A 20,852-nucleotide genomic window follows, 5' to 3' on the forward strand; every position below is an offset into this window, starting at 1 on the left:
GAGAGAGGGAGCCCCGCCGCACCCAGGTCAGGAGCTGGAGCCGTCTCTGCCTGGGAGACAGAAGTGTCTGCTGGGTCCTTGTTTGGTCTATCGTTCTGTCACGCTGGTGGTGTGGTGCAGGACCCAAGTGCAAGGCACGATGGTTGACGGTGATAAAACGGAAGGCTTTACTTAAAATGAAGACCATAATACAGTGCAAACAAATAACAAAAGCTGATAACAAAAAGGTGCAGCATAACAGTGTGCAAAAACACAAACAACAATAGACAAAGACAAGGCAAACACTAGGACTTAAATACAAGGGAGAACTAAACAGGGCAAAACAGGATTGGTTGAAATTAACAAGGTTAATAACGAGACAAACAGGAACAGGTGAGGGGCAGAGACAGACAGAGCAGGAGCACAAAGACAGAACAAAACAAAAGTCCAAAATGGCAGTGCAGGTTGTGACAGTAGGCTAGTAAGTCTCATGGCTGAGGCATTGACAGCTTGTTGAGATTTATCAGTGAGTCTAACAAAATTCACTGCAGTGCCAGCTTTTAATATTATATCACATGTTGTTATGGTGTATAAGCTCCGTGACGGATCATCTTCTGATTTAAGCTGTTTCGTGAAGTCATTTCAGTAGGGGGTCTGAGCTGCAATGCTCACACCAGACTTGGGTCGGACTTTGTAAAAATTGTATACTGTAACACCTTCCTTTTTTATGGTATGACTACTATCTACTGCAGAGTTCTAAGTAAGCTTCAGTACCGGTGGTAAATTGTTCTGTTATGTAGCATCTCACCCTATTTCTGACTGTCCAGTATTTGCAAGATTACTCACTTTTTGTACCTAACTCTAGATAAGAGCATCTGCTGAATACACATTGAATTAGAGAATAAATGAAACTGTATGTAAACTAGCCCCTCTTACGACTGGATGCGGAAGCTAACCCAGAGGAAGAAGCAGGTGAAAAAAGGCAAAGCTTCACTCCTGTTTGACCACTTGGAGCCTATGGAGCTGGCTGAGCACCTCACCTTCCTGGAGTACAAGTCCATCAGGAGGATATCGGTGAGTCTGTTCTGTGTGGAAAAATACCACCACCCACAGTCTGGGAAAAAACCCATCTGTCAGAGGAAACTTTGGAGAAAAACAAGATAGGCTAGTCGGACACCTTGCTTCCACATTCTGTTGATGACATTATCAGTTCCTTTACCCACAAAAACTGAGTCCATTTTCCACTGCCAAAAGGGTCATGGTGGTTATTCCTGGCTGTAGAGGCCTCTTGGTGTTTCATTCTTGGTAGTTGATAAGTTGTGGAAGAGTTATGTGGTGAGTTGTTGGAATGGAAGGCATTTTGTTGGGTGATGTTTAGACACCTAGTTACAAATCTATATTTGCTTGGATGGAAAATAATGTCATCACAGAAAATAATCCTAACTTCACAATAATTCCAAATCATGCTATTAAATTTAGCTTTTGTTAATTCAGTAAAATTACAAATATCCTTGATCACTGTCAGTATGTAAACCTTTATTGTGGATTAATAAACATATTTACATATATTTCTAAACATATGTATAATAATATGGAAGTAAAGTTTCCCCTGTCGAAAGAGTATGTATTAATGAAGTCATCAGAGTTGAATATGAGATCCCAAACAGACTAACAAGGACTTGGCAAAGTTTAAATGAGTTTTTGAATGGGTGTTCAGTTTACAGATTACCAGAGTTATGTGATCCATGGCTGTCTGGTGGATAACCCCACACTGGAACGCTCTATCGCTCTCTTCAATGGAGTCTCCCAGTGGGTGCAGCTGATGGTGCTAAGTAAACTCACACCTCAGCACCGTGCCCACGTCATCAGCAAGTACATCCACGTGGCACAGGTACACCTACTCCTAAAAATCTGCAAGATTTTTTTTTTTTTTTTGTCCACAAAGGGCTGGTTCAGAGCAGTTGTTCCCAGAATGGTTTACCTATGCTGTCATCTGGAAACAAGTTATTCACCTATTAACTGTGCTCACTATGGGGACATTTAACATGTAATTGCTTAAAAAAAAAGAAATATACAAATATCTCACTTTAAATGTGAAATGACTGTCCCTTAAAACCTGTGTGCAGTCAGAGCCCCCTGTTGTCTAAATACTCTCTCCACGCCTGTTTACTCCTGCACACACACCTCCTCCCCTTTCCCTCCGTTCACATGCAAAGTTTGCTTTCCTATTATTATCTCTTATGTCAAAGGAATCTTTTAGGACACCAGTAAGATAAGAGCTCCTCCAACTTCATGCCATCCTCCAACTGGGCTCAGACCCAAAGACCTCACAAAGCCTATTCATACGCTGCAATTTGCCAACACTGGAACTTCAAAAGACTGAAAAAAGCTGATAAGACTATTTATTTTTGGTTTTGGGAAGTGTGGGATATTGGAAATTTTAGCCGAGGTTTGTCCATCAAACTTGCATTTACATCGAATTCTAAATACTAACATCGTCAAAATACTTACTCTAGAAATTATGTCTTGCTTATGCTAACTCACATAAATGAAATGTCTATTAGACATTAGTCTGTTAGACTCTGGTTTGGTCAACTGTTCAAACAGAATTTGACATCTTGAGGGATGGTAAGACTTGTGGACTTGAACAGTGCAGTTGTTAAGGAACCAGAATTTGAATTTTCAAATGTGCAACCTTCATCCTCAATTATTCAAACACGTAATCACATAAGATGAGCAAACCAATCCATTTTTGAACTCAAAGCCTTAGGAAAAGGGTGATCACTTAGATTAAGTACAATGACATTTTCGGTGCTTTGATATGCTAATATCCCCATCAAAAACAAAAAGAGTGTAAAACAAGCGATTTCCACAATGCTGGGGTTCATTGCAGTGTAAGTGTTCCACATGTCTATTGTGGCCACGAGCAGACATACACAGAGCAGACCTGAAAGAGTAATTAGACCTAATGTGTCTGCATGTTCATGTGTGAAAGATGAAGAGTAGATAATATTATGTGTGGTAGTTGTTAGTCTCTAAGCATGAGCCCATTAAGTGTCTAAGGTTGGTAAGATGGAGGGAGGGAGTTCGCCTTTGTTAAGCTTCACCGCTCTTGAGGGAATTCTGAAAGGGCTTAAAACCATAAGGACTTTTGCTAATGGATCAGACATAAAGCTGCTCTGAATGTGAAGGGGTGGGTGGGGGGGGGGGGGGGGGGGGGGGGTGGCGTGCACTGTTCATGTTGCAGGTGTAAAACGTTAAACTTTTTGAGGTTAATGAGTAGGCATGGGAGGGCAGCTCTTGTTTGGTCAGTGCTTTGCACACTGATGTCCCTCAGCTTCAGTATTTGTAATAGACTTCCTTCTCTTTATTTAGTATATGTGTGTAATGCACGCTCTCCACTCCTGTGTCTCTCATCTTTCCCATTCTTTTCTCACTCTGTTTCTGTCATCACACTTATTCTCCTATCCTCCATCTCTTTCTTTCTTTCTTTCTTTCTTTCTTTCTTTCTTTCTTTCTTTCTTTTCTTTCTTTCTTCACAGAAACTCCTGCAGCTGCAGAACTTTAACACCCTGATGGCTGTGGTTGGAGGCCTGAGTCACAGCTCCATCTCTCGGCTTAAAGAAACACACTCCCACCTCACCCCTGATGTCACCAAGGTGCCACTGACACATTATCCTGCTCTATGGATTTTTACCATTTCCTCTACGGGCCTTTTATCACTAGTTGTAACATCACATTTCAAACACATCTGTTGACCCACAGTAAATGGATGTTTAATTCCGAACTTGTCTGTGAGGGTGAGAAGAGACCACATGTTTTCAAATGTTATAAACATGAATCTATACTTAACATGCTAATACAATGTTCATTATGCTGACTGAGACTGTATGTTACAACTTAAAATCAGCAATTTACAGATTACCAGTCACCATGTAACCACAGTTTGGAAATTATTTTCAGTGAGAATTAGAAAATCTTCCGAAGTATAAATGTTCGGGGTTAATTTATTAGGGCGTGTGTATGGTCCTGACAGATGTGGAGTGAGATGACAGAGCTGGTGTCGTCTAATGGGAACTACTGCGCGTACCGTAAAGCATTCAGTGAATGTGAGGGCTTTAAGATCCCAATCCTGGGTGTGCACCTGAAGGATCTCATAGCTGTGCACGTTGTCTTTCCTGACTGGGCGGAGGATGGGAAGGTGAACATTGTTAAGATGCAGCAGCTCTATCTGACCTTTAATGAACTGGTGTCGCTGCAGAGTGCCTCAGCACAGGTGGAGCCCAACATGGACCTCATATACTTACTCACAGTGAGTACTGTTATGGGTCATCATAAACAATGTGCACACACGCACAAACACACACACACACACACACACACACACATGCACACACACACACACACACACACACAGTAAAACCTTTCCATATATATCCTCATTATTACAAAATATAAAATAAATTAAATACTCTATCACATGTACACATATACACAATCTAAAATGCACGCAGTTATGTTCAGGTCTATGTTCGTGTGTGTGTGTGTGTGTATATATATATATATATATATATATATATATATGTGTGTGTGTGTGTGTGTGTGTGTGTGTGTGTGTGTGTGTGTGTGTGTATGTGTATATTTATATGTATTTGTCTTTCAGTACAAACCCCTCTGTCATTCTAGTAAGCAGAAAAGCACTCGTGTTATCAACAATTGTTTAAACTGCACCATTCTCTCTGCAGCTGTCTTTGGACCTATACTACACTGAAGATGAGATTTACGAATTGTCTCTTCTCAGAGAACCACGCAACCCTAAATCACTGGTCAGTGCACACACATCCAAATCAGGAATCATTCACCTCTGGAATTTGTAACTAATTTTTACAACCACAAGAATAAGAATAAGAATAAGAACAAGAACAAGAACAAGAACAAGAACAAGAATAAGAATAAATAACATGTAAGCCAGAAGTGCTTTACAAACGGCAAAATCACTTAGTCATTGGTAAAACACAAATGATTTGGTTTGTTTCATTTAATTGCTCTAAGTTAAGATTATCCTCTGTCTCATCTAGCCCACCTCACCTACGACCCCCAACAAACCACTAGCCCCTCTTGACTGGGCGTCAGGAGTGACCACGAAGCCAGACCCCTCAGTGGTAAACAAACACATCAGGAAAGTGGTGGATGTAAGTCTGATGACTGTTTGACCTTGTCTTGAAATACAGTTGACTTTGACTTTGACCGTTATCTTGAAATGCACTTAGCCGTGTAAATGCCTTACACAATGGCGACTCAAAGAGCAATTTATAAACATGTAGTGTTCATCCATCCACTCGATGTGCTGTAACCCCTCTGTCTTGTCTAGTCTGTGTTTCGTAATTACGACCATGACCACGATGGCTACATTTCCCAGGAGGATTTTGAGAGTATTGCAGCAAATTTCCCTTTCCTGGATTCGTTCTGTGTGCTGGATAAGGATCAGTGAGTGAAACAGACCATTGTGACACTTGCCCTTTTCTTTCTTTCTTTCCTTTTTTTTCACTGGTCTGCTCTCTCTCTCTCCCTTTCTCTCCTCCTCTCCTCTCCCTCTCCCTCTCTTTCTCTTTCTTTCTTTCTTTCTCACTCACAGATTGCACCTACTGGTACATGTTTTGTGAATATAAATGAACTAATTGATCCAATCAATAATTTTAAGTCTTATAACAACAACAACAACAACACCACCAACAACAATAATAATAATATAATAGTTGCTTGAGAAAGGTGTAGTACTACAGCTGCACCTCAAGGACGCACACACACACACACACACACACACACACACACACACAAACACACACACACACACACTCAACAGAAATGCCCTGCAATGTCCTGCAAGGTTCATCTGTTTACTAGAACACTCAAATCATATTTCTGTTCGCCTGAGTGACCGTCCGTCTGGGAACTCCCCAGGGAGGGTTCATAACCTTCAGTTCACCCAGTGTGTAGTGCTGTTAATTTGGCTGCTCTCTCACTGTCACACTATTACAAATGTGCTTCAAACTATTACAAACATGCTGGAGACAGCACAGTATGTGTGAGGGGTTTTAACACTATATATATTGTGAGAGAGAGAGAGAGAGAGAGAGAGAGAGATTATCATCTGTGATGTCACTGGTAAATTTAAATGACACTTTGGTAAGATTGAACTGTCAAGTGTATCAGCCAACATTCTTGAGATTACAGTATTTACGATCAGTGGTGAAGTTTGCGGTCTATGGAAGCCCATATCAGTGAATCAATATTTGTATGGATTGTATTGAACTGTTATCCAAGCTCTCTCTCTATGCTCTCTATCTCTCTACTTCCCAGTTCTGTGTTTTCTTTTGTCTCAATCTCTCGCTTTTTTAAAAAAATCTGTGACACCCTTTATTTCTGCCCCCCCCCCCCCCCCCCCCCCTTTCAGGGATGGATTGATCAGTAAGGATGAGATGATGGCGTATTTTCTGCGTGCTAACCCCCTCCTGCAGTGTAAAATGGGCCCAGGTTTCGTTCATAACTTCCAGGAGATGACGTATCTGAAGCCCACATTCTGCGAACACTGTGCTGGATTTGTGAGTTCCATCTCCTCCGGACCTTTTACTGAACGGCAAAGTACAAGGCAACATTATGTCTGAAGTCTTATTAGTGACTGAATAACTCTGCTCATAAAAACACTTCTTGTGCATTAACAATGAATACTAGCCATGCAAAGCCATGAAATAGCCTTAGGAGAGTCCTTTTTCTCAGTTTTATTGAAACTATCTTTCTAGAACTCGCCATTGGTAGAAATAAGTTCACATTTTGTTGGGGGCTGAACATGCTCAGCTGGTTAGATGTTTGTACGAACCATGCCTGTCAAAGACAGGCCTGGCTGAGATGACATGTGCCCATAACAGATATAAGCTAGCATCTTCCCTGCATTACCAGATAACCCCTATTAGATCACACAATTCATAAATCTCTACAACAGTGGGCTCATTGTGTACTGGCATTCCAATTCTTGATTCACGGTTTCTGACATTTTAAAGCAGTTGGATGTAGATGTGTAATGAATTAGGTAACAGAACGTCCTCAGGTGAGCCAAATAGCTCTGATGCATTTAAAGAGGGAGAGAGAGAGAGAGAGAGAGAGACTCTTTTATTGCATCAGAGTCTCATATCCGCCCTAGGTCCTACATGACCTTAAGAGGCACAGCGAGCTCACCATGCCTAAAGAGGATGCCACACAGACAGGCCATGTGTCAGTGCGGCTGCAGGCCACATCGCCGTGATGTCTCAAAGTTTATGAAAATAACATTAAGTCATGCGGACAGGATGGATTCGCTCTGCGTTTCAGGGCTGCATCGACCTCTGAATCGCTCATTACCGGCCGTGGCTGTGCGCTGCTAGCCTAATGCCTTCTCTGTTTTGTTTCATTACATTATAATATTAAATGGCCATGTTTAGTGGTCCAGTCCTACGGACTTGTCTTTGCACTGTGTATGGTTAGCTGTAGCCCTGTGTTGCCACAGAAGACTGGGCTAATCACAGATCTAATGATGCGTCAGTTAGCTGTTAGCTACGTCATTGAGCCACAACAGAAATATAAACCTCGGGGCCCAGGGTTTGGCCCTGGGGACCCAGACTAGAAACCAAATAGTGTACTTCACAGCAAGACAATTTAAAACGCACGGTTACTCAAGAGACAGATGTCAGTGCATCAAAATTAAATTGCACACATTATTAATTAATAATGATACAGTAGCTTAATCCACAGACTTTACTATATAACTACAATTAAATAGTAGCTTAATCCAGATATTTAACTATATACCTACGATTAAACAGTAGCTTAATCCATGGACTTTACCTCAGTTTCAGAATAGAAGAGCGTTTGTTAAATGCTGTTGAGTTAATGCTGTTATCACAATAGTGAATCTCTCCATAAAGGTTTTGTTAACTGTAGTGGTTATCATTATTAAACTATGCAGATTAAGATAAAGGTTGTATTGGTTATCAGTGGACAGGAATTCAGTCAACATAAAACACTGTATAAGGTCTTATAAAACATGCCTCAGAGTCATGACCTATTATTTTTAGATTTTATTAACACTTGTCTGTTGTCCGATCCAAATTGTGACTTGGGACAACTTTTTGATAATTGAACCTCAAAAGGCTGGAAAGTTGTTAAGCAAACATACACTCATATTGTAGTGTGTCAGTTTCTCTCTCTTTCTCTCACACACACACACGCACGCACGCACACATACACAGACACACACACACACACACACACGCAAACATTCCCACTGTTGTGAAGGAAGGGTGTTACGTGTGTAGTTGTATCCTGTTTATTACACAATGTTCTCATTTACTGCCTGGATGTGTTCCCTCTGTTCCCAAACACATTCTCTCACACAGTCTCTTACTCTTTCTTTTCTCACTCTCCCCCTCCTTTCTTTCTCCTTCTCCCCTCTCCCCTCTCCTCATCTTCTCTCCTGCAGCTCTGGGGGATTATCAAACAGGGCTTTAAGTGCAAAGGTATGTCCACCTTCTTTGGTCAATAGTTACTATTACTATAATCAAGAAACATTCATATGTATGTATATCTGTATGTCATCATGCATACAGTTGTATATCTGTTGCTCACTGAATGTCTACGCACCATATCTAAAACAATAATAACGACGAAAGCACTGTAAAACTGCGTTTTTAAATTAAGGAATACAAGTGGGGGGTTAATTTCTGAAACACTATTCACTGTCAGAGATGCATGTGTTTCTTGTCATAAGTCACCATTTTTGGAGCACTTGCTCTAATGGTTGGACTATATGGTGAGCTGCCATTGGAACTGTTTGTATTGGTCTGTGTATTAAGTTTTCATATACTGTATGCTAATGCAGACTGTGGAGTGAACTGCCATAAACAGTGCCGAGAACTGTTGGTTTTGGCGTGCCGACGACTTCCTCGTTCCACCTCTCTGGGCAGCGTGTCGCCTGGGGCAACAACACACAGCTCTTTACCCAGTAGCCCCTCACTGCCCACCTGTAAAGGTACGGATTTCAAGTAATCACCAAATCTCCTACTTGTCCATCTGTCTTGCTGTTTATTGTGTGTCTATGTGTGTGTGTATGTGCTCATGGGCTGTGTGTGAATTTTTATGAAATAAAAATTGTGTGAGTGTGAATTTGTGTTTGTATGTTTGTCTGTGTGTTTGTCTGTGTCTGTGTGCACGCGAGTATACAATCAATAACATCTTTTTTTCCTCTCAACCTAACATTTACCCCATATGTTTCTCTTTCCCTTTACCATGTCTTTCTCTCTTTCTCTCTCTCTCTCTCTCTCTCTCTCTCTCTCTTTCTACCAGATGAAGACGAGGTATTCGAGTTCCCTAGTGTGTCACCAGTGAGTGGTGGTTCTGATCTGGAGGGTAAATCCATCACTCTGATGACAGGTTCAGCCCAGCGGATCTCAGTACGGCTCCAGAGGGCCACCACAAGCCAGGCCACCCAGACTGAGCTGCCCTGGCCGGAACACGGCTGGCCAGCAACAGAGAGCGGATCCCACACCTTCCCAAAGATGCGTTACCGGCCACAGCGCAAGTTCTCCAAGAACAAGGGCTTTGCTCGCTGGGAAAATGAGACACAGAGAGCAGGGACAGGAGCGGGGACGGGAGCGGTGCTGTCGCCAGAGGGAAGGGCTGAGTCACCAAAGGGAGGAGCAGCAGAGAACCACAGAGACTCGCAGGAACAGACAGAGGAGTCATATCAAAATGGGGTTACAATACACCAAGAGAAGATAGAGCCTGCAGAGGTACACTTTGTGTGTGTGTGTGTGTGTGTGTGTGACTGATACTTTTAATCCAGGATGAAAAGCATGACTACATACACATCAAACCTCATGCTTTAAGGCCTCTCTTTTTCTCCTTCACCCTCTCTCCACCTTTTTCTTTTTGCCTGGTCATTATTTATTCCACTGATGTTGGTCTCTCACCAATAACACTCATGCCTTGATAGTGGAGGGGGGGGGGGGGGGGGGGGGCGCTGGCGTGGGTCATTATTCTGTCTCATTGACTGAAAGACTGACTTTTATCCATGCTGTGACTGCAGCACTCACACTGATGATACTTAATGCACTCTAGCTTTCATTTTGGTCGCTTAATCAGCTTTCAAGTCTATTTTGAGGCCACACGGTGTAATCATGCAACAGTATACCCTAAAATAACTCAAACTGCCACATACTCTCAGCCTACTTACCCAGATTAAAGGCATGAACAGCAGTAACACATACATTTGAACTACTAACCAGGAGGTTATGGGTTCAGATTCCAGATACAGGATGCCACACGGGTGCTCTCAGACTGGTGTTCTGGTTGCTGCCTGCATGGACTGTTGACAGATTACTCCACAATTTTTTAAATCAATCTTTGTAATACTACTCTTCAACAGTCACTTGTGCCAATAGGTAAATAGGTAGTGTACTTTTATACCACATTAACAAGCTCAACACATTTCTGCTGTCAGTTTAGTATCTGCAGTCACAGACTCAAGACATTACCACAGACATCACTACAGACACTACCACAGACATCACTACAGACACGAGCATTTCTGAAGCTCAGGGGTAGGGATCACACAGTTTGGGATTTTCATGTGAATTTATTTACACCACAAAGATCTGCATTTATGTCTGTAAGGGTAACCCTCATGACTTGAAAACAGCAGAAGATCATCTTTCTGTATGAGTCTGACTGATGTTGTCTTGTCCTTTTCTCTTGTCTGTGTCTATAGATCAGCTGACTTGACACCAGCGAGGTCCTGGGTAGGACCTCACCGCGGCCTTCAGGTCCACGCCACAGGAAGCTCTCCTCTCTGGGGGATGTGTTTGGCTGTCTCTGGCCCCTGTTTGATACAGAGGATTAGGGCCTCTCAGCGAGGCCTTCAGCCAGATGGAGACATCACAACTGGACCTAAAGAGAGGAAGAGAGAGAGAGAGAGAGAGAGAGAGAGAGAGAGAGAGAGAGAGAGAGAGAGAGAGAGAGAGAGTAGCATGTTACCTCTGAAGAACTCCAATTTTTTGGCAAAGGACTGTTGCTGTAGGACATGTTGGAGGAGCAACTGGACTATGGTGTACTGACTACAATGCACATTGGTATTTAGGGTTCTGAATGCTACTTTTGTGTGTGTGTGTGTGTGAGAGAGAGAAAGAGAAAGAGAGAGAGAGATAGAGAGAGAGAGGATTTCTATGAAACTGAGTTATTGTATTATTGTAAATTCCTGAACACAAGTGTCAGTGGGTAAACATTCAACTCTTCTGGGGTTTTTCTTTTGTATATGTGACAGTGGGATAATACGTAAATATATCCCTGTGTGAAGTTGATTGGATGGGGAATGGGCTGAATTTTAGAGGGACATTGTGAATGTGTAAGCACTGGATGTGTGTTGATAAGAGTGACTTTTTTCAGTGTAAAACATCACTGGACTTTGGATCAAACAGCCACGAGGGGAGTGTAACAGTGCAGCAGCATAGGGTCTGTAGCACATGATGAGATGAAATGATTTTAAATGTCCCTGAGTTAACATCAATAATAGTCACTAACGCACAAGTTGAGTGACTCACCCTAGATTTTAGGTGGATTTTCCATGAAGCAGGACTCAGCCAGATCGACTGAGTCAAAAGCAAGAACAGAGGAATGTTCTTTAGCTGCTTTCCTGTCAGATAGTTTTGACGTTTGACTAAGTTACCTACAAATCCTGTTTCAATATACCCCAGAGGCAGGTACTTACAACAGAAAGGTTGTAATTCATTACACCTTTTTTTTTACCATAAGTTACAGAGGGATTCGAAGTTGAAATCTCAAGTTTCCTTTATTAAAGCCAAATGTGATCAATAGAATTCTGGATTATGTACTTCAAAGTGTTAAGGGATTCACAGCTCGTGCTGTCATTCTGTTTTTGACCATTTAAAGGTATCAACATATCCATGTCTCCCGCTTACTTTGATTCCTGTCACTTCCCATGTACGCCAGAATTTGTCTCATTATCATCCATATTGATCAGTGGACCTGGGGTTGACCCCCGTGCTAATCTAGTGAATCAGCCTTGGAATCAGGACTGTAGCCTAGCAACAGAGACAGGGTCAGTGAATTTACCATTTGTTTTTAGCATCCCACCCAGCCCTGAGGGCTGACTGAGAGTCTGTCACTCATCCCATCTGTGCTTTGAGGACAGGTGCACTGCTGACCAGGTGTTGGAGTAGTGTTACTGTTGCCAGGCACCAAGAGAATGACCAGGGGCAGTTTCTCAATCGCCAAGGAAACGTGAGTTATGTAAGGGTAGTTGAGCTCCATCTGTACAGGGATCACCTTTGACACCCCCCTCCCCCGCCCCATCCCCCAACACAGAAACACACACACACACACACACACACACACACAGGCAGAGTAGAGAATGTGATCAGGGATTCTGAGTAGGACTGTGGGCTTTAATGTAGGTTGGATAGAGGCAAGAGGGGATACAGAAAACTATAGAGACTACAGCAAATTAGAGACTTTGCTCATAGTAAATAGAGGGTGTGCAATAAAGAAAGGAATTTTAAAAAATGGATGTGCAGATGAATGTAAAGTAGAATGTAAAGTAGTGAATTGTTTGCTTGTTGGTTTGTCCCATGTTTAGCAATGATAATGGAGAGTTCTGTAAAGACAGGCTTAGAAGGGTCCTTATTTTAAGTACCTGATATCACAATTTTTTTAATGGTAGAAGTGTAAGTGTCACAGTCTGTCCAGGGTAAAACAATTTATTTGTGGTTTCAAATGCAGAGAAATAGAATGGATTGATTGAAGTGTTGAGTGCTTTTTCAATTATACGGTTATGTGTGGTTTAGCAAGGCAGCAGTTGGTGTGATGAGGAATGTAGATTTTAGACTCAACTTTAAACTGTTATGAGTTTAATTTTAAGTGTGTCCTCAAATTGGGTGTAATAAAGTTAAATTATTGTGCCATGTGACATACACAGATTTTCCTGTATTTTATCATTATTATTATTATTATTATTATTATTATTATTATTATTATTATTTAACCTCATTCTTTTCGCAGTGACACTGAAACACATTCAGTTGATCTGCTTAGGGGCCAGTTTCCTGATCTCTACTTATCCCACGGCTCAGACACTTTGAGCTAATCAGATAGGTGAAAACTGTGTGTATCCTTTTACAAGACAATGAGATGGGTGTGATGTCTGCTCTTTTGAACCTCGGCGCTTCAATCAGCAGGCTTTGGGCTTAAGTCAGATGCAATTTTGTCATTTGACAGAATGAAGATTCCTAAAGTATTTGGTCAATCATCAACTATTTTTCATTCAGTGAACTGGAAATTTCTTTTTAATTTCAGTGAAGTGACTAATTGAAGAAAAAAAGAAACTGGGTGATTAAGCCTTTGACAGAGTGCCAAAGGCTCATTGTCCCAGCCATAAAGACACTGTGGGGGTCGAAAGTCCTATACTGGGTGTGTAGAATAAACTATGTGTGAGTTATTGTGTAAAGAGGGGATTTTTCAAACACAAATTCCTCTGTAACATTTTATGTACCCAGGACGCATTCCTTTGTTGTTGTCTTTAAAGTATATAGATTATACTGACTACTGTTAACAGCATTAGAGTCTTCATAATCACCATAGCTAATACCACTAGTTGATCTACTTGAGTAAAATGTATGTCTCGTGATCTTTTTAGTTTCATCTGAAAATGATACAGGTCAAGATTTATATTTTTTGTTTTTAATTTGTATTTTGAAATTGATTGTTTGTTTTGAAATCCATATTTATGGCCTTCTGTAGCATGTAATCGTTGTGCTGAAAACTGTTTTTAACTCATGATTATGTGTCAAATTTGTGTTAGTATTGCTTAGAAAAGAAAAAAAATCACAGTTCTATGATTTAAAGCCTCAGGGTTCCCTACAGTAGATTAGCTTTAGATATAATATATTGAAACTGTGACAACAAGGGATATATTTCTGCTGGCAATGTAGTATTTTTAATAATAAAAAAAGAGGTTAATGTATCATCAAGAAACCGCACTCTTTGTTATTGCTTTTGACAGTAATTGGAGATGTATTATTGTCAAAGGTTATGGTATTTAAAGGTATACTTGTATTTTTATAGAGGAAAAAAACGTTATTTTTTCTGTTTTTAGAGGTATCTCACTACGTAAATTATTTTTTTTCTGAGGGGCTTAGCTGCTGCTGCCGTTGAGTTAACTATTCGACTCTGCTTTGTCCTCTTCGCCTACTGTCTGTGGCCTCCCACGGTGGCCTTCACTAGACGTCTCTAAGTTTTCTAAACACCCACACACGACACAATGTCTTCAACATGTGACTGCTCTCACCTATTCACTGTAAAATGTCAAATTAAATAAATACGTTTCTGCATATCCTCATAATGTGCTTCAGGAACTTTCTGTCCCTTAACCAAGTTGTCTAAATGTCCTAGTGCTTGAGACAGTCATAACGCCGTCCCACTTCAAACAAAATGTATTACTACAAACTATAAATTTCAGATTCTTCATGATTAGCAATGATCATTTGATTTTATCGTATAATAAGTTAAGATGCAGCCTAACTTTTGTTTCGTCGCTTCTAAACTGGTCATAACTGCATCATGCAGAGCTCAAACATCACATCTCCGCCGAGTTCCAAGTTGACTCCAATCTTTGGGAAATCTAGTTCACCTGGTTGAAATAGAAAATCCTATTTGTTGTCTTACGTCGCCATCTTGTGGACATATTCATCACAGATTCTGAAATTGCCTGTTTAGTTCTTGAAAAGGATCAGTCTGAATAATAAGATAACAAGTAAACACATGAGAGAAAGTCAGTGGTATATTATTTGCTTAGTAGATGTAATTAAATCTGTATTTTCTGATTGGATAAACAAATTTTGGAAGATGATGTATCGTTGACTTCTTACAGTGGAATTCAAGAAGGCAGGCTGTACATAAATGTGCCTGAGTTGGGCAGACACATTTCTTTGACATTTAGTAACTGGTTGCCAAAATGTTTGATATACACTCAGAGCTACTAATAAAATAAAAATAACTGGTAAACACTTCCTCATTTATGTATTTTTATCTCAGAAAACAAAAAAAACAAGAAACTTGTACAACAACAGTCGTGTTGAAGGTCGGCATATTGCTGGTCTACTGCATTTTGGTCGTCAGGACCCCAGAATGCCAACCGAGCACGACCATCGTATCTACTGATAATTCGTGCTATTTAACAGTAATTTAATTTTACGTAGCAAAATGGAGACCGATATTCTTGATTCTCTGGAAGATTTGGGGTAGGTGAAGGTATAACCTTCTTTGAATGCATGTTAGCGCTGCTTCTTTGCACGTATAAGTTGCCGGCTAGACTCGCATTGCTGTCAGCGTCTGTCATTGTGGACACATGCGTTTAATTAAGCCTGTAAAAACAAATTGCAGGGTTTCTAGCTGGTTTTAGACATAATTTAAACAAACAAAAAACATTTGATTCATTTGTGGCACAGTTTTAACTGGCAGCCTTTGAGTATAGATTGCCCCAGATTGACGGTTTTAAAGGCCACTTCAAATCAGAAACTTTATGATTTTCACTTCATCTAGTTTAGGAGCCTGTACCATATCGTACTATTAATCAGATATGATGTATTAGCCAACTGGATTGCTTTATTAGTGTTTAATCAGTCAGTGAAGCTTCCATCCTGTGAGTGTAATGTTGGCACAGGACGCAAGGTGGGGTTTCGAACGTGCTGGATTGGGTTGGGGGGGGGCTGGGAAGTAAAATCTAGGTTTATCTAATTCTTATTTCACATTTATTTAACCTGGGATGGTGCTACAACAAATATGATGAACATTTGGCTTCACTTACCATTTCAGTGAGTTTTCTGTTATGGTATTCAAAGTGATGGCATATGTGAGACCGGGTGTTCAGAATGTTGAGAGTGACACTTAGCCTGCTGCTAGGCTTAAAACAGAGTTTCTCAGTCCAGTCTCTCTCAAATTACTTTGCATCATTCACTTGTAGCGACGCTTTCCCTTTTATTACCTCATTTCGACACTTTTTTTTATCAGGTAAAAGATGTTTCCACAGCTCCAGCTATCAAGACAGGTGATAAGTTTAGACTACAACAACTATCAGTGCAATGCAGTTGTAAAAAGACATGGTCGTGTTGAATGTAAATGTGCAGTGACTGCTACAGTACTGTAGTTCTGAAATGAAACAGATTGACCTCGAATGGACGTAGGAGAGTTCTTAGTAAGCTTTGTGTGGTGAGATTCATGTGTATGTTTGCCTGCGTGACTTTGTGTGTGCCATAGGTACCAAGGTCCGTTGTTGGAGGATGGAGCTCTGGAGTTAGCCGTCAGTGGTGGTGCATCTTCACCTGAATTTACCAAACTGTGTGCCTGGCTTGTCTCTGAACTGAAACTCTACTGCAAACTAGAGGAGAATGTCCATGCCACAAACAGTAAGCGTGATCTGCTTACACAAGGCAAAACCCTTCTGTTCACGTAATGCAAACTCTGTCTGCTGTTTGCTTGCCTCCTCCATTTCGTACAAATGCAGGGCAGATATTCAGAACAAATACAGACTGGCATGGTGGATAAGTACAGTGGATAGAGCCAAAAGAGCTGTGATGAGGAATTCTCCTGCAAGTTTCTAATTGCTGAAAACATGATGACACCATCAATAAATGTTATTACATTTCATCATATTCATGAAATCTTTAAAGATCAAAATGACTTAAGTGAAAAAAGATGGTTATTTTTCACTTTTTTTTACCATGGTGTTATTACTTTATATTAACTCTTTTCACTTTGATTTGGTATATTCTGCTGGCTTTGATAGCTGAGTTTCTAACAGAAAGCATCCTTATAGCTGGAAACACTGGGAGCATATGGTGCCCCGGTTTCGTGAGTTAAACTCTTGGCCTCATTAATCCCGTAGTTTCTGAGTATAAGGACACTAATGTTAGCATATTTAAACTCCAATGGAGTGCTTCAAAACCCCCACCTATAGTGTTCTTTAAGAATATGATGGTCAAAAAAAACCATTTTCTTTTAAGTTTGCACAAGACATGTTCTTAGGCTGCTTGTAGTCACTCATTTTGAACAAATCAATTGTAACCCTTTGGTATTTTCATGAAAACTTTATGTTCTGTTGATACAGTGTCTTGTGAACCTTTTCCTTACCCTTGTAGGTCCCAGTGAGGCAGAGAGTTTTCAGCTGGAGATGAGTGGTCTGTTAGCAGAGTTGTCCTGCCCTTATCCAGCTCTCACCACAGGAGACATCACAAAACGCCTCCTTAACGCCAATGACTGCATGCTTCTGCTAAGTACGTGGAAATCAGACTTTCCTGAGCATTCTTTCACACAGATTTGCTGAAGTATGTAGTCTCTGTCTGAAACCTCAGAGCATGAAAACTTAGGTGCACTGACGAATCACAAGCTCAGAGTACCAACTCCCCGCCCACCCACCACTGCAAAGACATCAGTATTTATATATACCGATGATTTTGGTAAATCAGGGCTGTTTGAGCTTAAAATCTCTACACCAAAGACATTCTCTAACATTGTTCAGCCCACTCTTCTGTTAGATGCTGATTTTCAATGCATGAAGCTGTTTTTTTTTTTTCCTTCTCTTTATTCATTTCCATCCTATTTCAGCTTTCCTTATCTCCGAGTTGGAGGCATCCAGGATGTTGCAGGTGAACCGGCCCCAGAAGAAGACTCAGGAGAGTGGAGGTAGTGAAGTGTTTATGGAGCTAAAGGGGATCTGTGTAGCTCTTGGCATGTCTAAACCCCCTGCCAACATCACCATGTTCCAGTTCTTCAGTGGAATCGAGAAGAAGGTATGTCGTTGTTTTTTTTTAAAGAAGGGATTATGTTTTGGTGACTTGCTCCTGCTTTGTTGAGTAATTCCATATTTAAACTTAGTAGAACTTGCTTTGGAAGGCAGATGGTTGGCAGCCAGAAATGTCTTGAAACTGTGTAATGAAACTCTCTGTGAGCTGTTTCCCCTAAGGGCTTACTCTTTTCTCTTTGTCAAAGTAACCTCATCTTCCCTCTCTCTCACGTATAACATTTTACAGAAAAAACATCTTCACGTTTGCTCTTTTCCCTAGCTAAAGGAAGCTTTATCTAAAGTGCCACCGTCTCATGTCGGAGAACCTATTCTGAAGAAGCCTCTTGGTCCGGTTCATTGGGTAAGTTTGCCAGTGAATTGTTTGACGGAGTTTTCAGAAGCAGAAAACCATTTCATTAGTATCTTCAAGCATTGTACTCATTTTACAGAGAGATTGTGTAAAAGGCTTTTTTTATTTGCATAAAGCTTTCTATCAGTTCTGGATGATCTTTTTTGTGTGAGCTAAGGGTCGTGTCGGTCTTTTAAACTCTTGTATTCTTTGTTTTTCAGGAGAAAATCGAAGCGATCAACCAAACACTTGTGAATGAGTATGAGGTCAGGAGGAAGATGTTATTGAAACGTCTGGATGTCACTGTGCAATCCTTTGGTTGGTCAGACAGAGCCAAGGTTGAGAATGTTTCCTTTCGTTGATTATTTTATAGTTTATTTAATAACATGAAAAATTCTGTACTGTAAAAAAAAAAATCTGTTAGTAGTTGAACAGTTTGATAGATTTGAATAGCAGAAGTCTGGCTGTGAGTCTGTCACAGTCTATCAGCAAATATCATTCTGCTGCATTTATTCATCAAACCATGTTCTCTACTGTTTCTCTTTCTCCTTTCCTTTTTTCTCTTCCTGTTTTATAGAGTAATGCTGAGAAGCTGGCTAAAGTTTACCAGCCCTTGCGGTCAGCATTAGCTGGGAAGACAGCGGTGTCAGTAGCTCATCTGTTTGCTGCCCGAGAAGACCTATCCAAGATCCTGCGTACCAGCAGCGGCCGCATTCGTGAAAAGAGCGCCTGTGCTATCAACAAAGTAATCCCTCATGCCTATAAAGATAATAGTGGTTTACTGCTTTTGTCACTGTGTTTACACTGGTCAGATTCCTTTGGGGATGCTCTGTAATTAGTAATGGTCTTTATATTAAGTAAACTAAAGATTTTTTTTTTTTTTAATTGTCTCTCCTTCATCAGGTTCTGATGGGCCGGGTCCCAGACAGAGGGGGTCGACCCAACGAGATCGAGCCCCCGCCCCCAGAGATGCCGACCTGGCAAAAACGACAGGATGGCCCACAAGGTGGTGGCGGCCAACAGTACGGAGGCGGTGGTGGCGGCGGCAGAGGAGGCGGTCAGGGAGGCTACGACCAACGCTCACAGGGGGGCAGGGGAGGTTACGACAGAGGGGGCGGATCTTATGATAGAGGAGGTAGAGGTGGAGGAGGTGGACGTGGTGGTAAGGTCCAGGGCGGTTGGTCAGACGGCACAGGCGGTGGGGGTGGGTACCAAGGATATTACCAGGATGGAGCTGGACATCAGGGTGGTGGGGGTAGGGGAGGTTATGGAGGAGGAGGTTACCAGGGAGTACCACAGGGTCCTGGCTACCCAGGAGGAGGCTACCAGTCTGGGGGAGGATACCAAGGAGGAGGCAGTTACCAACATGATGGCGGTCACTACCAAGATGGAGGCCATCATCAGGAAAGAGGGGGTAGGGGGGGTCGTGGAGGCCGTGGAGGGAGAGGTAGAGGAGGGAGAGGAGGTCCTGGAGGTCAAGGTGGAGGCTGGGGTGGGAGAGGGGGACAGAATTTTAACCAGGGTGGGCAGTTTGAACAGTTCTTCCAGCAAGGAGGACACCAGTATAGTCAAGCAGGGTTTGGCCAAGGCAGACACTACACTAGCTGAAAGGCTGACTATCTTAACCATGGCTGGAGGCTTCTGGCAAGATCTTGAGGGGTGTGGAGGGAGAAAGACTAATGTCTTAAATTTTCACAGTGTGAAGGTAAAAGATCGAATTGCCGTCGTTCACATTATTAGTCCTTTAAACAGGAGCAATGCTGTTGGGGAAACTTTTGAAGCAAATGTAGGACACATTCCTTTGCATGGTTTGAGTTGCCAATGAAGAAAATTGTGTTCTTCTGAAAGACGTCCTCTTAGCAATAGCTCATTTCTGAAGTATTGTCAAGATGCCATTAACCCCACCTTCTCCTCCTCCTCCCCCGATGTGAATTTCTGTGTCTGTGCAGAAGTCTATTCTGCATTATAACATGACAACTGGTCTTGCTCCATCTTTTGCCTGCGTTGTGGTGTGTCATAATCTCAAATCTCACTAAGCCTTAAATCAATTCAAAGGAGAGACGGAATCAGGCGGTTCATAGTTGCCACCCGTCAGTTCTGTTCATAACAGTGTTAACCCACTATGCATCCAGTTTTGAAGACTTGTTACCATGTTAAGTTCCTCATCTGTTGTTTCTTTGAAACCAAATAGTACTTGAAATGAGGTTAGTCCCCCTCCCAGGAATGTGTTGCTTTAAATGTTGGTTTACATCAGAAGAAAAGAGGACTTTTAGAATATGGGGATTGAGAATCCTAATAATCAGATGTATGATTGTTACTTTACTTTTTGTGTGGAAAGCTTTTGTTTCTGGACTTTGATGTTGAAAGAGTGAACCAGATGCTGCTTCATGGGAAAATAAGTGCACGCAATGTAGAAAAGACTGATTTAAAGAGTGAATGAAAGTGGCGTGACCAATAAAAAACGGTTGAACATAATACACTTTTTCTTAGTCTTTTGTTCTGCATAAATGGTCTGCATTCAGAGCTTCTCAAACCTTCATACAGCTCCAACAGCATTTCACGATGCACCGTAGAAGAACGTAAAACTTCTAGTTCCTATACAGTAGGTGGCAGTATAATGCAATTACTGCCTAGATCCTGCTA

The 20,852-nt window shown here is 41.4% G+C and overlaps 2 protein-coding genes across 2 annotated transcripts in view; both read left to right on the forward strand.

The window, feature by feature from the left end:
* Nucleotides 1-12,361, forward strand: part of rasgrp3 (RAS guanyl releasing protein 3 (calcium and DAG-regulated)) — a 32,646-nt gene extending 20,285 nt beyond the window's left edge. Inside the window, exons 6-17 of the mRNA XM_030786911.1 lie at nucleotides 906-1,053; nucleotides 1,697-1,870; nucleotides 3,522-3,638; nucleotides 4,016-4,291; nucleotides 4,725-4,805; nucleotides 5,058-5,171; nucleotides 5,351-5,466; nucleotides 6,434-6,581; nucleotides 8,492-8,528; nucleotides 8,891-9,040; nucleotides 9,361-9,800; nucleotides 10,778-12,361. Coding sequence (XP_030642771.1) covers nucleotides 906-1,053; nucleotides 1,697-1,870; nucleotides 3,522-3,638; nucleotides 4,016-4,291; nucleotides 4,725-4,805; nucleotides 5,058-5,171; nucleotides 5,351-5,466; nucleotides 6,434-6,581; nucleotides 8,492-8,528; nucleotides 8,891-9,040; nucleotides 9,361-9,800; nucleotides 10,778-10,786 — 1,810 coding nt within the window. The 3' untranslated portion in view covers nucleotides 10,787-12,361. The remainder of the gene's footprint in view (nucleotides 1-905; nucleotides 1,054-1,696; nucleotides 1,871-3,521; nucleotides 3,639-4,015; nucleotides 4,292-4,724; nucleotides 4,806-5,057; nucleotides 5,172-5,350; nucleotides 5,467-6,433; nucleotides 6,582-8,491; nucleotides 8,529-8,890; nucleotides 9,041-9,360; nucleotides 9,801-10,777) is intronic.
* A 2,853-nt stretch (nucleotides 12,362-15,214) lies between these two features.
* fam98a (family with sequence similarity 98 member A) lies at nucleotides 15,215-20,651 on the forward strand. Its single transcript, XM_030786297.1, has 8 exons — nucleotides 15,215-15,320; nucleotides 16,336-16,484; nucleotides 17,217-17,351; nucleotides 17,683-17,867; nucleotides 18,141-18,221; nucleotides 18,431-18,547; nucleotides 18,787-18,954; nucleotides 19,113-20,651. Exons 1-8 carry the CDS (start codon nucleotides 15,283-15,285, stop codon nucleotides 19,815-19,817), a joined length of 1,578 nt encoding a protein of 525 aa, XP_030642157.1. The 5' UTR covers nucleotides 15,215-15,282; the 3' UTR covers nucleotides 19,818-20,651.
* The last annotated feature ends 201 nt before the right edge of the window (nucleotides 20,652-20,852 follow it).

Source organism: Chanos chanos, chromosome 10 (genome assembly GCF_902362185.1).
Source record: "Chanos chanos chromosome 10, fChaCha1.1, whole genome shotgun sequence".
In the NCBI taxonomy this organism is placed as follows: Eukaryota; Metazoa; Chordata; class Actinopteri; order Gonorynchiformes; family Chanidae; genus Chanos; species Chanos chanos.